The sequence below is a fragment of the Melospiza melodia genome, chromosome 6 (assembly GCF_035770615.1).
Source record: "Melospiza melodia melodia isolate bMelMel2 chromosome 6, bMelMel2.pri, whole genome shotgun sequence".
Classification (NCBI taxonomy): domain Eukaryota; kingdom Metazoa; phylum Chordata; class Aves; order Passeriformes; family Passerellidae; genus Melospiza; species Melospiza melodia.
The window spans coordinates 24,494,259-24,507,975 of NC_086199.1; the positions used below are offsets into that span (position 1 = coordinate 24,494,259).

General features: G+C 34.7%; 1 protein-coding gene across 2 annotated transcripts in view; it reads right to left on the reverse strand.

Moving 5' to 3' along the window:
- Positions 1 to 13,717, reverse strand: part of MIPOL1 (mirror-image polydactyly 1) — a 185,144-nt gene that overhangs the window by 116,423 nt on the left and 55,004 nt on the right. Inside the window, exons 8-10 of one of the 2 annotated variants that reach the window (XM_063160344.1) lie at positions 6,151 to 6,307; positions 2,327 to 2,360; positions 1,897 to 2,067 (exon numbers count right to left, since the gene is read on the reverse strand). In XM_063160344.1, coding sequence (XP_063016414.1) covers positions 1,897 to 2,067; positions 2,327 to 2,360; positions 6,151 to 6,307 — 362 coding nt within the window. The remainder of the gene's footprint in view (positions 1 to 1,896; positions 2,068 to 2,326; positions 2,361 to 6,150; positions 6,308 to 13,717) is intronic. The other variant, XM_063160345.1, reaches the window with a different exon arrangement.

The window sequence follows — 13,717 nt, forward strand, 5'->3', positions numbered from 1 at the left end:
CTACTAATAATTCAAGTACGGTATGAATTCCCAAGGAATCATCAAGTGAGAAACACAGGTTGAAAAGGTAGCTTCAATTCCAAGGACCTATTTTCTAGATTCAACAGTAACAGCTGTAAAAGCATCACATATTTGAAAACACACGATGAATAGTTTTATTAACAATTAATTTAAAACAATGGTGCTATAAATGGCTAGTGGTATCATAGTACTACAGCCTAATACCAAATATTTACATCTTCATTTTGTGAGGATTTATTATTCTATTAATTTGTTTTTTCAGCTGCAGTATCTAGTTAACATTACCTGTGCTTTTTGCTGATATGGCTAAAGATGGCTTTGCTAGCGGTGACACCTGAGCCATTACTATCCAAAATAATTATCTTTATTAATTTTTAAGCTGATTACTTGGAAAATATTACTCCATAAACAGGCAGCTTAAAATCAATTAAATTAAAACGTGTATTAAAATGACTGACAATGAAATTCTTCTTTGACATTGATAGAAGTTTCATGGTCCAAGTATGCCTGAAAGTCCACTTCAGCAAAGAACCAAAACTGAAATAATAGTTGCTGAAAGCTTTCCTGTTACAAGATGCTCACTTTTCGAATGCCCTGTGCAAGAAGAAAGAACATAAACTTTTGGAAGGACTTTTGGACAATTCCCAGCACCTGTGCTGGGAAACATCCCAGCAATATTATTATAAAAAAAAAATAGACTCAGAAAGTAAAATACCACTAATAATACATTAAGAGTTTTTGCAATACATACTCTTGACAGACACAAAAAATATTCTAAGCACCAGGCAGATGGGGCTTTCAAGGTTAAAGTACGAGAGAATGTAAAAAATTAGTGAAAAAGCATGAAAATTACAGTGTTTGTAGAGGGAGAACTTTTATCACAGGACTTCTCAAAAGAATATAAATTCAATTAACATTATTGATATCATTAAAGATCACGAACCTGACTTTAAATTAGTTACATATGGGCCAACTTTGGTTACTTACATTAAAAATCAAAATTTTCAATATTGGAAGAGTCAGATTAAATTTGTTGCCTGGCATAAGGGGCTTCATCCAGTCTAAGATCTTTTCTCAGGAGATATATTCCCTACTTAGTCTGTTCCTCCTTACAACTCTTTATTGAGTTAAAAATACATTAAAAATGGTCGGTAAAAAACCTAAACTCAAACCAAAGTACTGACAAAAACTCTTCCGTGAGATGAAAAATGCAAGGAAACTCTCTTTATGATGAAGAGAATGAAGACAATTACTGTTCTGTCAAAATAGGAAATTGCAGGCAATGAGGGATCTGAGCAGAAGAAAGAACCCCGATTCTTTCAAGTCACATAGTAGATGGGTAAGACTTTGAGAGTCAAGGACCACATGCTGATTTTTATCTCCTGCATGTAAGGCAACAAAGAGAGGAATTGCTTGCATTGTTGCATGTGGTACTGTTACCTTCCTTTAACGTATATTTTTGCTACTTGCCAACCTTTATAAATCCTTCTGTCCCAGTTAACTGTCATCCAATGCATTTCACCAATACAGCACACTTCAAAACTAAGCCCTAAATAGCTTTTTAGATTGGTCAACTCACTGAAAATCATTTTGTTTAGAAAGAAGACAGAGAGTAATGAAGTGCAAAAAATGCAAACGTAACTTTTCTCAGGAAACACAGTGATGCCATTTTAATGGACACTACTACCATGAAGAAAAAGTTGATTAGTAATCAGACATTTACTACAAGGGCTCTCATTTGAGATTTTCAAGAGAGAAAAGTAAACAAAATAGTTTTCTTCCCCAAAAGTAAACTAACCCCTGCCCCCCTCCAAGAAAAAAAAGAACAAAAAAAGAAATTTTCTACTGAGTGATAATATACGTGTAGAGACTTACTTGAGATAAAGCAGCATCCCGTTGCTCTATAACTGCATTCATTTCCTCAGCTATTATTTTCTTTTTACGTTCTTTGGTCCTGTGTATTCGGTTCAGAATTATAGCTCCATTCTTCAGTATATCTATCCCTGTGTCTGCATTGTTTATTCTGTTCAGTAATTCCTGTAATGTCTACCAACAGCATTATATGTTAGTCAGACATGAAGTTTTAATATATTTTATTTAATATAGGGTTTTAATTAATAGGCACATGTGAATTGTAAATTGACTGAGTGAAGTTATTGAATTTTCATATTGCAGCAAAGATGTACATTATTAGTGTGTCAATTCTTCTTTTTCCCACATCTTAGTTCTTGAAACCCACTCAATTGAACTTAAGCCTCTAAGATATAAGACTGACATCAAGAAATCTCCGCAGAGAATGGCTTACCATGTCATTTTCTTCAGGGTTAATATTTTCTAGCCTAGAAAAAAGGGACACAGAAAGCCTGATCAGTAGCATTTCCTTAGTGCAGCAAAATGAGTTCGCTTTTTAAATCTTTAGAACCTCAAGTAATTTCATTCTACTAGTCTTTAGAGTCAACCATGACACTGAACATATTAAAGTGCCACCTGCTCGACTCCATCTTTCAATAATGCTCCATATCTTCAGCACTGACTTCAGACTGTTAAGTTATTAATGTTTACTGCTATATATGACTACAAGGATCAATTGTTCATATGTGCTTAGATGAAAAAAGTTCCCCAGTGATAGAAATGACTGATGCTTTTATTTTATTTATTTCTGGGCTTACAACTTTTACATGCTGGGTTTTTTTTTTTTTGTTTTTATTGCACCCCAAATGAAACAGAACATGGCTTTTGTTGATAGGGTTTTTTTTTAATTTTTAAGGAATTCTTTTTCCACCTCTTTCTTCCAAAATGAGGGAAAAATCCCAAACCAGTTGAAGTAACTTTAAAAATATTTTGATTGTATATCTTGCATAAAATAGAAATTTTAAGCAAATTCTCTGCAAGGCCCCTATTTAATTCTGGAACAAACCTGCCTGCATTTTCCTCCCTTTCTATTTCAATAGAACATATATTGACCTGTCAAATACAAAGATGATACGAGGAATTTAGTCATACAGCATTGAATACTGGCTGTGTAAAAGTAGTAAGTGATAGCACAAAAATCTAATAAATGGGATAGTACACATTTTATTTTATCTAAGGTTAGTTAAATGGGCAGAGATCTTTGTTCTAGAAAAATGAGCATATTAAAGTTACCTTACCACTCCACTGCTACTTACTTAATGGTGACTTCTACCAGAAGTAGCCTATGATATTTTAAGACAGATACAGTACTATTAAACATCTTCTACACAGCAACACTTCAGCAGTGCTGTGACAGGGACTGCTCCAAAGCCATGATTTCAGCTAAAACACATTATAGAACACTTGACAGCAAGCTACCACATTTTCCATTAGTTTTGCAGATAACAGTACATAAGACATAGTAAATCAACAAGTATAGAAAATTTTAAATTAAAAAGAAATATTTCAGAATATACTATCACTGTTATATTTACATGGCATTCAGAAGCAGTAACTACTCCAACATATTCAGTCAGCATCAGAACGAAACAAAATAAAGTAAAAGCTAACCTTTGCTGGGTTTGACTTTATGCATAAAGTAACACAAATAATAAAATAACAAACATAAGAGTATTAATTATTATATTATTATAATAAATTCTCATAGCTGGATCCTTGGCCCAGCTTTAAGGTCCTACTTTAAGATCCTGTTTAAGATCCTGCTTTAGGTTTTTACATTGTTCTAAGTACCACTTCATGTGGGACTTAAAAATGGATCTCCAGCTAGTTTGTATTCACAATGAAAAGAACAGTATTTGTCAAAGTAAATTGGCAAAACTGACCCAGCTCCTCCAGAGGACTTCTACACTGCTAAAAGTGTGGGTCAACAAAACCACCCAGCCAACCAACAGGCTGGGTAAGCAAGATACCTTAGGGAGAAATGGGAGCTGAAAAAAGAACATGAACTTCTGCCATAAGCATACCTTCAGCATATAACTGCCACAAGGGATCTATCTGTAGGTATACAAACATCTCCTTAGGTGACAATATTTAAAAAAAAGTAGCATCCAGAGCTGTGTAATTGCCCTGGTAACTCTCCCTGTGCTGTGCACAGACAATGAATGAAAGTATTATGATTTTAAACAGCAGTAATCAAGGATTCCTCCTCTCCCACTTCTAAACGCATTCTGATAACATAACCCCTAGAGCCAACAGGCCTGAAAGAATTTTAGTTGTTACAGTTAAATAATGACAATAGAACTGCTCCAGCTGCTAATTTAAAGAAAGAATTAAAGCATTTGATAAAGGTTGGCAGGCTGTTCAATATTGCACTCTTGTAAAGTTCTCTGATTGGAGTAAGTCCAAAGCAGATGGGAAGAGTGACTTGTGCTCTAAAACTTGATGAGTGTGGCACAAGTAGCCAATGTTCTTTATAAAAACCCCAAGCCTCTATGTGCTCCACATCTCAGACAGGGAACTTGACCGTTTGAACAACCAACATAAGGAAGGAAGAAACTATCAAGGGTGGTAGTTAGAAAAGAAAGCTGATGTTCTCCACAGGGAAATCTCTTAAACCAGTTCTGAGACTGTGAATGGCATCAGGGTATCAGACCTCTCTATAAAGCATGGGAAAGAACACCCAAGTGGATGACAGCTAGTACAACTGCTGTTCTCTAAATGATAGCAATAAAATGTAATAGCTTGGCTTCAAACTACCAGTCAAGGGAGTTACTGATTCTCCTGGGAACAAGTACTACTTTGGCATTAGCAGTGTTTCCAGTGTCTTCTGCAATGACATGTTTTTGAGGAAGGTACTATGCATGTTCTCTGAGAAATGGAGTTTCTTCTCTTTTCTCATACTTTTGCACAGAACTAAGTCAGTTTACAAGAATATGAGTGAAGCAGACAGAAGGGGTTGAAGGGAAAACAAGTGAAGGTGTTCTGAGGGATTCATGTGTGTCAAGAACTACCACTCATATGTCTGTGGATTCCACTGCAGAGAAAGCAGCAATATGCCAGAAACCCGAGTCATTGACCAAGTTTGTTGACCAGAATAATTAATTTTCTGCATTACTTGAGAGCTTTAAGATCAAAGATCTTGAGTTTATGCTAACTGTTTATATACAGGATCATGTGATGTTTGAAGCCATACAAAACTTTCTTTACTCTTGGAACATACAAGACTACTCTATTAACTTGTAAATTCTACAGAGTAATGGTGGACAAACTATGTGCAGATTATTGAAATTAATTTAGATAATATTTTCTGGCCTGAACTATAACAATACTCAAAAGAAGATGACTGGTTTTCTGCCTGAAACAGGAGTGTTCTTAGTAGAATCAATTAATTAAAACATCATTGCCTGTCATTTAGTAAACTAATAACTGCACCTTTTCAGTCTCCTGCCATGGAAAGCTTGTTTCTTTGTACTTCTCCTGGCAGAAAAGTAAGAGTAACCTCTCAGCCACTCTAGTCTTTGTGGGACTAACAAAGATGATCACCAAGATCATCACAAATCAGATGGCCAAGGATTGTATGGAGAAGCAAACTGTAGCTTCAAAGCTACCTACATCCCAAGGGAGAAAGAAACCACTCTTTATAATTTTCCCCTGACTTAGTTCTGTTTAACATATGATTGCCTATTTCTGTTGAGTTAAAATGGCATACATAAAAATCTATGAACTATTAATTGTACCCTTTTTACCTTATAAACTGCTCCTACACTAAAGATAGGGAAAAAACCCATATATTTTTACTGTGTCACCCACATAATTAGTAGAAATTTTGCTGAAGGAATTGTCTAGTGGGCTTAAAGGCTTGATTGATTTCCTATATGTTGCATCTTTTGACTGACATTCTGGTACTCTGTGTCAAAAGATCCCTATAAAATGTCACATTCATCTTATTTCTCCCTCAATAAATCAATACTGAAGCTTTAGATTATATTTTTAATTTTTGTGATCAAAATTATTCACCTTCTCTCAGTCTCCAGAGAAAAATAGGGTTTTATAAAACAGCAAACAAATTAACCAATAACACAGTAAGACTAGCCCCAGTCTATTTCATTGCATGGATAATAATGTCTTAAGTTTTCCTATAACCACTATTGAGCAGCTTATGACTGTCAGAGAGTGACACAACAGCCTTTTTACATGGTGCAGGAAATGTATACTTACTCTTTGAGAGACTCTTCTAAACGCTGCACTCGCAGAAATGCTTCATCTCTCTCTTCATTGGCTAACCTAAGCCTTGCCATGACAGCCTCATCACGTTCCCGTTGAGCAGAATAAACTTCTTCCACCAGAGCTGCAAAAGTGTGTTCAACAAACAAGTCTGACAGGGAAAAGCACTATTAGATGCACTTATGTTGGCCTTTGCCACCCCCTCCTAAAATCAACACTTCTCCAATGACCTTGGATTATTCTGCATAAAGTCCATATTGCTTCTTAGACACAACACTAAATTGCTGTTAATTGTTACACTCAATACTTTAAGGTATTAAATAAATCTATGTGTTTTCAAATTCACCCCTATAAAATCTAACAGGGAAAGAAAGTGATTTGCTGGGCGTTCTGAATACTTGCTTAATGGAAAAGTAATTCTTAAAGCTCAGAATCATATAAGACACTAGCAAGTTTCTTCTAGGACACAGAGTTAAAAGTAATCACACATTAAAACTATTACCATCAGACCGCTTCCTATCAGGGTGGGACAGTGATATTAAAAATTCTAATATTTTTATAGTCTATCTCTGGTATCACAAGAGTGGCACAGCTGGCATGTCTCCTCTGCCAAGCCTTTACTTTATTGTGTAATATACTGTTATATTATCTGTTACAGCATACATGGACCTTAGAGCATTAGGTACCAATAAACTAAGATTTACTGTCTATCCTTAGGAGCAAACTAACACCTTCAAGTCATTCCTCATCCTGAGCTTACATTTTCTCCCTGCCTCTCCCCTGTCAATATGTCTAACACCATCTCTGGCACACTGCCAGAATCCTTACCCCGACCCTGCCTCCACTAAAATCTTTATTCATACTTTCATCATTTCCCTCTGCAATACTGCAAATCTCTCCTCACAGTCATCATAAAACCATGCATTCAAAATGTCTAGGGACTTTCAGGATGCTGTAAGACTGCTGTCACTCCAAGACAGAGTTCTATATTCTCTCTCACTGAAACCTCAAAAAACTCAGCTGAGGTCTATAGGTTCCTGAATTCTCCATTCTCCATGGCCCTTCTAGTCTGTCAAACTGGGGTATAGCCATAGTTTCCTAACATAGTGTTTTTCAAATTTTGATGTTTCTTTCTCAAGAACTTTCTCTATTAAGGCATTGCTGCTGGGCTTCCTTACTCCCTTCAGAACTATCTGCTCCTCCCTCAACCACTGCTTAAGTCATTACAATCTCAAAGAAAGTCTTCCTCCCTCTTTACTTCCTCCCTTCTACTACAAGTCTAGAGCTTTTGTCCCTCCATTCTTACCTAAATTGAGATCAACTTTTTGGCCTTTATTTGTTATTTTACTCTTACTTCACCTCTGTACATATTGCAGAAAAAACTTCATAGTGGACTATATAATGAAACATTATATTTGTCTTCACAGAATGAAACAATAGAAACACAGTAGCACATTTTTGTAGCAACTATATTACTGGCACAAAATACATTTTATCAGTACCAAGAAAAAAGGAATCTTGTCCTCAAGCTGGGGAGAAGACGGTCACTGAGGAGTAAGGAAGCATTTTTTGCAAGCCTAGCAAAACGTTGCAGGCTAACAGCCCATTACACAAAATCAGACAGGGAAAGGCTAAATATTAATTGTGAAAGTCCAGTCCTTCCCCCTCAGAGGAGCCACAAGCCTAGTCATCAGGTCAGAGCTGTAACAGTTATGTCCCAACAACAACACCAAAAAAAAATTCAGCAATGGAAGCACAGATTTTGAAATGTACGCAAAAATTAACAAACACTGATTAAATTCTCTTTAATCCAGAAGAAGGGTGTTTTTTTTTCCTTAAAGATCTATTTCCCCTGTTTGCAACAAGAAAACTTTGCTTGATGTGGAATGGAAAAACTAAGGACTAAGGCAGCTGTAACATTGCGTTTGCACTGGCTGGTATCCAGCCACAAGTTTACAGCACTTGCAGAGAATGCATCTGATATCTGCAAAAGTAGGTGGCTCAGCAAGGACAAGAAAAAAACCATAGGAGGTAACCTAGGCTGTGCATTTCAGCTCACCAGACTGCCATTTCAATTGCTGAGATCTGTGATGGCAGGGAAACTAGTGCCAGAGCAATGACTGCCTGGGTGAACTACAGTGCAACTGCTATGTCCTGACTGGATCTGGAATACACAGGCAGCTTGATTCTCTATGGTAATTATTACCTATCAGTACCTAAATATATTTGTTTGCTACGGCTTCTCCAGTAAATTATGTCAGTGTATCTAGCATCATAAACAGAGACACTTCACAGAGAATCCTTTCCATAAAGCTGCAAGTGGAAACACTACGCAATTTTCACCTTGAAAACAACTGCTGCAATGAACTGAAAGTTGTCTAAAATAACTGAAGATTTGGCACTTATTACTATTCTGAGGTTAATTATTTTCCAGTTTAGCTAACTTCTTTCTGGCCTGTTCAAGTGCACCACTTCTGTCAGACCTTAGAACACCCTCACCTCAGCATGAAACCCCACAGTTTGTTGACTCCTGCAATGGATTTTGAATGCACACGTACACATAGAGCGACTGTCTTTTGGCATATCTCACTCCCTCTCTGCATAAATATGGCCAGTGGTAATAATGACTATACAGGCTTTTAAAAAACAGATTTTTTTCTTCTGTGTCATTAAACCAAAGTAATGTACATGTAACAGTATGAAAGCATTCAGAAAAAAAATATTTTTCAAGTTATTTAAGCATCCTGCTTATCTGAAATCTTACCACCCCTGACAGCAGCTCAGATGCTAATTGCCTTTGAACAGTGAACCCTTCCCTCACCCAAAAGTCTATTACAAAACACTGTCTTTTAACCAGCAGCTATGAAAAGTACTTTATTGAGCAATTCTTTCTTGTTGTTTTCTTATCCTTCCACTAAAGTAAAGAATTGGTGTAAATATCCCACAGACCAGATCCACAAACTGCATTAAAAATTCTATATAATTCATGTAAATTCTATATATTATATATATATATATATAAAAAATTCATGTCACTTCTATGTCATTCTATATCAATTAAAAGTGTCTGGTTTTTAGTTCTGTTTCTTAAAAGTAATATTGCAAGTTTAATTCTAAAACAGATTAGGGAAAATGTAGAAAACCATGTAAGATGCTTGCATAGTAATCTAAGTTTTAAAAATAAAAAGATACTTAGATACATGGCATATTAATACAACATAGCAATACTGACACTTCCAAAAGAAGTTACTTATTTAAAAATACTTAAAGACCTCATCTAGCTCATTTTAATGGTCTGTGGATGACTAAGTCACCTGATCTCTTCACCAGCCAAAGCTGAATTCAGTTTTGATGTTTTTGTTACCCAGTGGCTATACATTTCTGACTCCTATTTAACTTTTTTAATTCCTTTTTTCCTACTCTAGGGAATATTATGACAGTCACACGACTGCAGGCAGTCTGAACATTCCCCATTCACACTGAGCTATGGATGAGTCACCAAGTAGAAGTTCAGGACTGTAAGGACCACAGCATGCTTGAAATAAGTGAAATGCATACACATTTAGGTCTCAATGCAGCAGCAAAGCAAAACATTTTGTGCATATCTAGGAAAACAAGTGATGTATAAGCTTGTCCAGTTAGAGTCTATGAAAGAGTGACATGACATTCTTTCATATTAGAAAGAGTAAAAATTATCCAGATTATCATCCCTATGCTTCTTTAAAATGTGAGGTGAAAAATGATTAATACCAAGTCACCCTTCTAAATTCCATTCAAGATATGACATATCCAGCAAAATTCTAACTCCATACTGCTACACTGACTAGGTGCCTGATCCAAAGAAAAAACAGATCCAGCTACTTTTTCACCAACTGCTCTGGTCACCATTACAAGGTTTTCCTTGGAGACCTTCTAGTGGCATACCAGCCGGCCCTATCCTTTCCATCTTGAAGCCTGACCAAGAAGAAACACAAATTTGTACAAAATTCATATTTCAGGTAAGAAAATGACACACAGAAATGCAGTATGAATAGTCTAGTATTAAGCTAAAATGAATTGTGTCATTTACTAAGACATATATATATATATCTATATATATATCTATCTATATATATCTATATATAATGGAATTCAAGAGTTAAAATATTTAAATCCCAGAGAACTGAATTAAGAAAAAAGGATTATTTTCCCATGCTTGCAAATATTGTAGTATATAAAAGTACAGCACTTTTATTTTAGTTGTATAAACTTAATTTTTTTAATATTTTAATAACATTTTTCTCCTTGTAACTAAACCCCCTGCATACTCTAAAAGAGCTCTTTATTTTAAAAGAATCATTATGCTAAACTCATCAATTCTAAAACATTTTTAGTTTTTAGTAAAGAAAACAATTGTAAACAGAGAGCTTTTGTAAGGTAGATAGCTATTACAAAGTTCACTTAGAAAATCAATATAGCATTTTAGCTGGAATTTGCTCATTAAACACCCACAGCTCTAATGCAAATTATGATGGAATGAATAAAGCAAATACATATGCTTCTTTCTTTTTATTAAATGTAAAATCTACTGTTAATTGCATCTGGTATGTCATATAAACTTTTCTCCTTAACTATTAAATGGAAGCTTTTACAAAAGTCATTAGAGATTCTCTTTCTTTGACTTGTATAAATTTCAATATTTGTTCAGTAAAGGTTCACAGCAGTTAAATTACATTAACAAATATTATTAGCTACTATGTAAGCCAACTAAGTAAAATACTTATATTGCAGGTAAAACAAATCAATGGGTGTTTACAATAATATTTGGATATGTCCATTTTTAAACAAGCTTATCAAATATCATGTAATTCTTAGTCAAATGAGAGAGACTCAAAGTAGATTTTTTTATCCCAAATACTCAAATTTGTTTAGTAAGCTAATTGTTTTCTAATATGGGCAAAAGTAAATATGAAGAAGATGAACCATACCAAGTATGAGTTTACTGAGTCAAAGCAGAGTACATATTTTCTTAGTTGAACCTGATTCTTTTGGCAAACTTATCTCCTATACTTTTTAAACCACCTTTAAAACAGCAGTAATGAGAAGGTGTGCTGGAAATCATTCTAGTTTAAACAGTGTTTCGTGATTTTCCAAACATGGAACTTTGGGGGAAGCAAGGAAAGCACAAGTCCCAGGATAAAAGTCTGTTTGCTTATTTCCTAGAGGTCATCTGCGTAAATAAAATAAACTGAGTAAGAGAGGCAAAAGAGGAAAACGTTGGGACTAAAACCAGAAATCACTTATTTATGGCAGCAGAAATCACTTTTTAAAATTACTCATAAAAAAAGTAAAATTAGAATACAGGCCAAGTCTTCTAAAGAAAATATGAGATCACTACACACAGCGCTACTGTATTTCAGAAGATACAGTAAATATTATTACACTACAATAACTGATTTTCAATATAAGTAAGTTTTACATATATATTAAATTTTATGTGACTGTATGGATATATGCATGTTCTCCTTGCAGAAATACAAACCTGTATGTATTTTTCATCCACTCAAATTAGAAATCAAAATCCTCTGAGATTTCCTTCTATTAAATTTAATGACTGTGCTCACAACTCCTAAATAAGTCAATCTTATCATAGACAAATAAAGAAAAAAACCCCTGCATTGCCATGAAAGCCTTTAAAATGTGTCATTAATTGGTCTCTGCTTATACATGTTACAAAATGCAGATAATCCCCAGAAATGTTCAAATTCTAAAGCACTTACAAAGTTCTTATTCAGGTTAATGGCAAACTATCAGGAGCTCCAGGGCTCACTGTCAACTTAAAAATAGTGTTGACATGTTCTATTACGAAACAGATAACTTAAGTTTCTAGCTTTTTTTGAAAGCTACCATTCATTTACTTTCAGTTATGACGTACAACTGAAAAACTAAAAGTAAAATAGTGATAAGAAGATCATAGGAAAAATACTGAAGTGTTTTCACCAGTCTGTACCAGGAGTTATAGACTAAAAGTAATTTACACCTAAATGTGACTTTATAGATAAAGCAATCTGAACAAACACTGATAGAACACACTGACTTCTTTATTGCTTTGTGTTTGTTGTATGTATTTAGTGCATAGCATTCATCTGCTCCTACATTTCCAACGCTATAAAAAGAGTGTCCTTAATAAAAGGCTAAAGTTGTTTAGTGGCAGCTCTGCATAGGGTTTTCTTTATGTACTCAGATCACAATTCAATTAAAAAAAAAATAAAGTGGAAAAGAATAGGAGAGAGCATTATGCACAGACCCCAAGGCAGTTCTTGTGAAAGCCAATCCCTGTACAATACTTAAGCCTCTGCCTCTAACACACTAAACACAGCTGACTTCAAAATTCAAACCATAATGCTGTTAAACTTTTTTCTTCAGTGGGTAATTGCTGATGCCTGAATATTTACTTTTAGGGGGAAAATATAAACATTGCATTAAGGTTTGCAAGTTATAATTTGTCACATTAAAGGAAAGTTTTGTAACACCCCAAGAAGTAGACCATTTGCAGACCTTTTTATTCCTGAATAAAACCCAATTCTTAATGCTCACCTAGCACTTGTGTGGAAGAAAGGACAGACTAGTCATAAAAAATGAAGAAGAAACTGGCTTGCTTTTTACATACAATTTCCACAGATAAATAGCTCAGTAATTGACATTTTAATCTATGCCAACTCATCATATAATGTACTTCAAAGAGCTGTATGCAACTTTTTGACAACCAACAATTCTGACAATCTGAAGGTAAAATCATATAATTTCAAATTAAGCTGTTAAAAATTAAGCCAAGAATTTCCCAGTCACGATGCCCCCACCTTGTGGTTTTATTCTGTTCTTTAGATGGATTGTTTACCTTCCCATACAGAGGATTCAAATCATGCAGCTATTTTCAAAATTGTGTTATTTATCAGGAAATATTTTGAAAATATATTCAAGAACTAGTATTCATAATGAAGCATTTAATAGGACAAACCCCCTAAGAGTTATACGGACTAATTATGTAAATAAATTATGCACAGAAAACTGGTTTAGGGAAGTATATGCATTACCTTCTTAAACTGTAAAATATCATCCATATTTAGGTTTATAAACATGAGAGTTGGGAACTACTGAGTTCTCTTGGCTAAAGCCCAATATTGGCCTTATTTCAGTTTAATTGGAAGAGGATCTTGAATTCATCTCCTCCATGAGATATCAGGAACCTGGATTTCTGTTTGTACCAAAGGTTAATAAGAAATGTGTCTGCAAAAGTCAAACAGCATTAAATACCAAAAACTGATTATTATTCTGCAGGAGTTGTTCTGTCATTCATAATCTCTCCATGCTCCAACCTTCCACAGCTAATCTTTAATGGATGACATGCAGGAAAGAAAAATAACATCTAAAAAGGGACTCTAAAGTGAGCTTTGAAGAAATGGAAAATACTTTTCTTCTGTGCGGAAAGTTATTGCCACCCAAAGTTTATTACTGGCAAGATTACTTATTTCCTCTCACTTTATGGATATTAAATCAAATTAACTCTAAGCTAACAGCCACT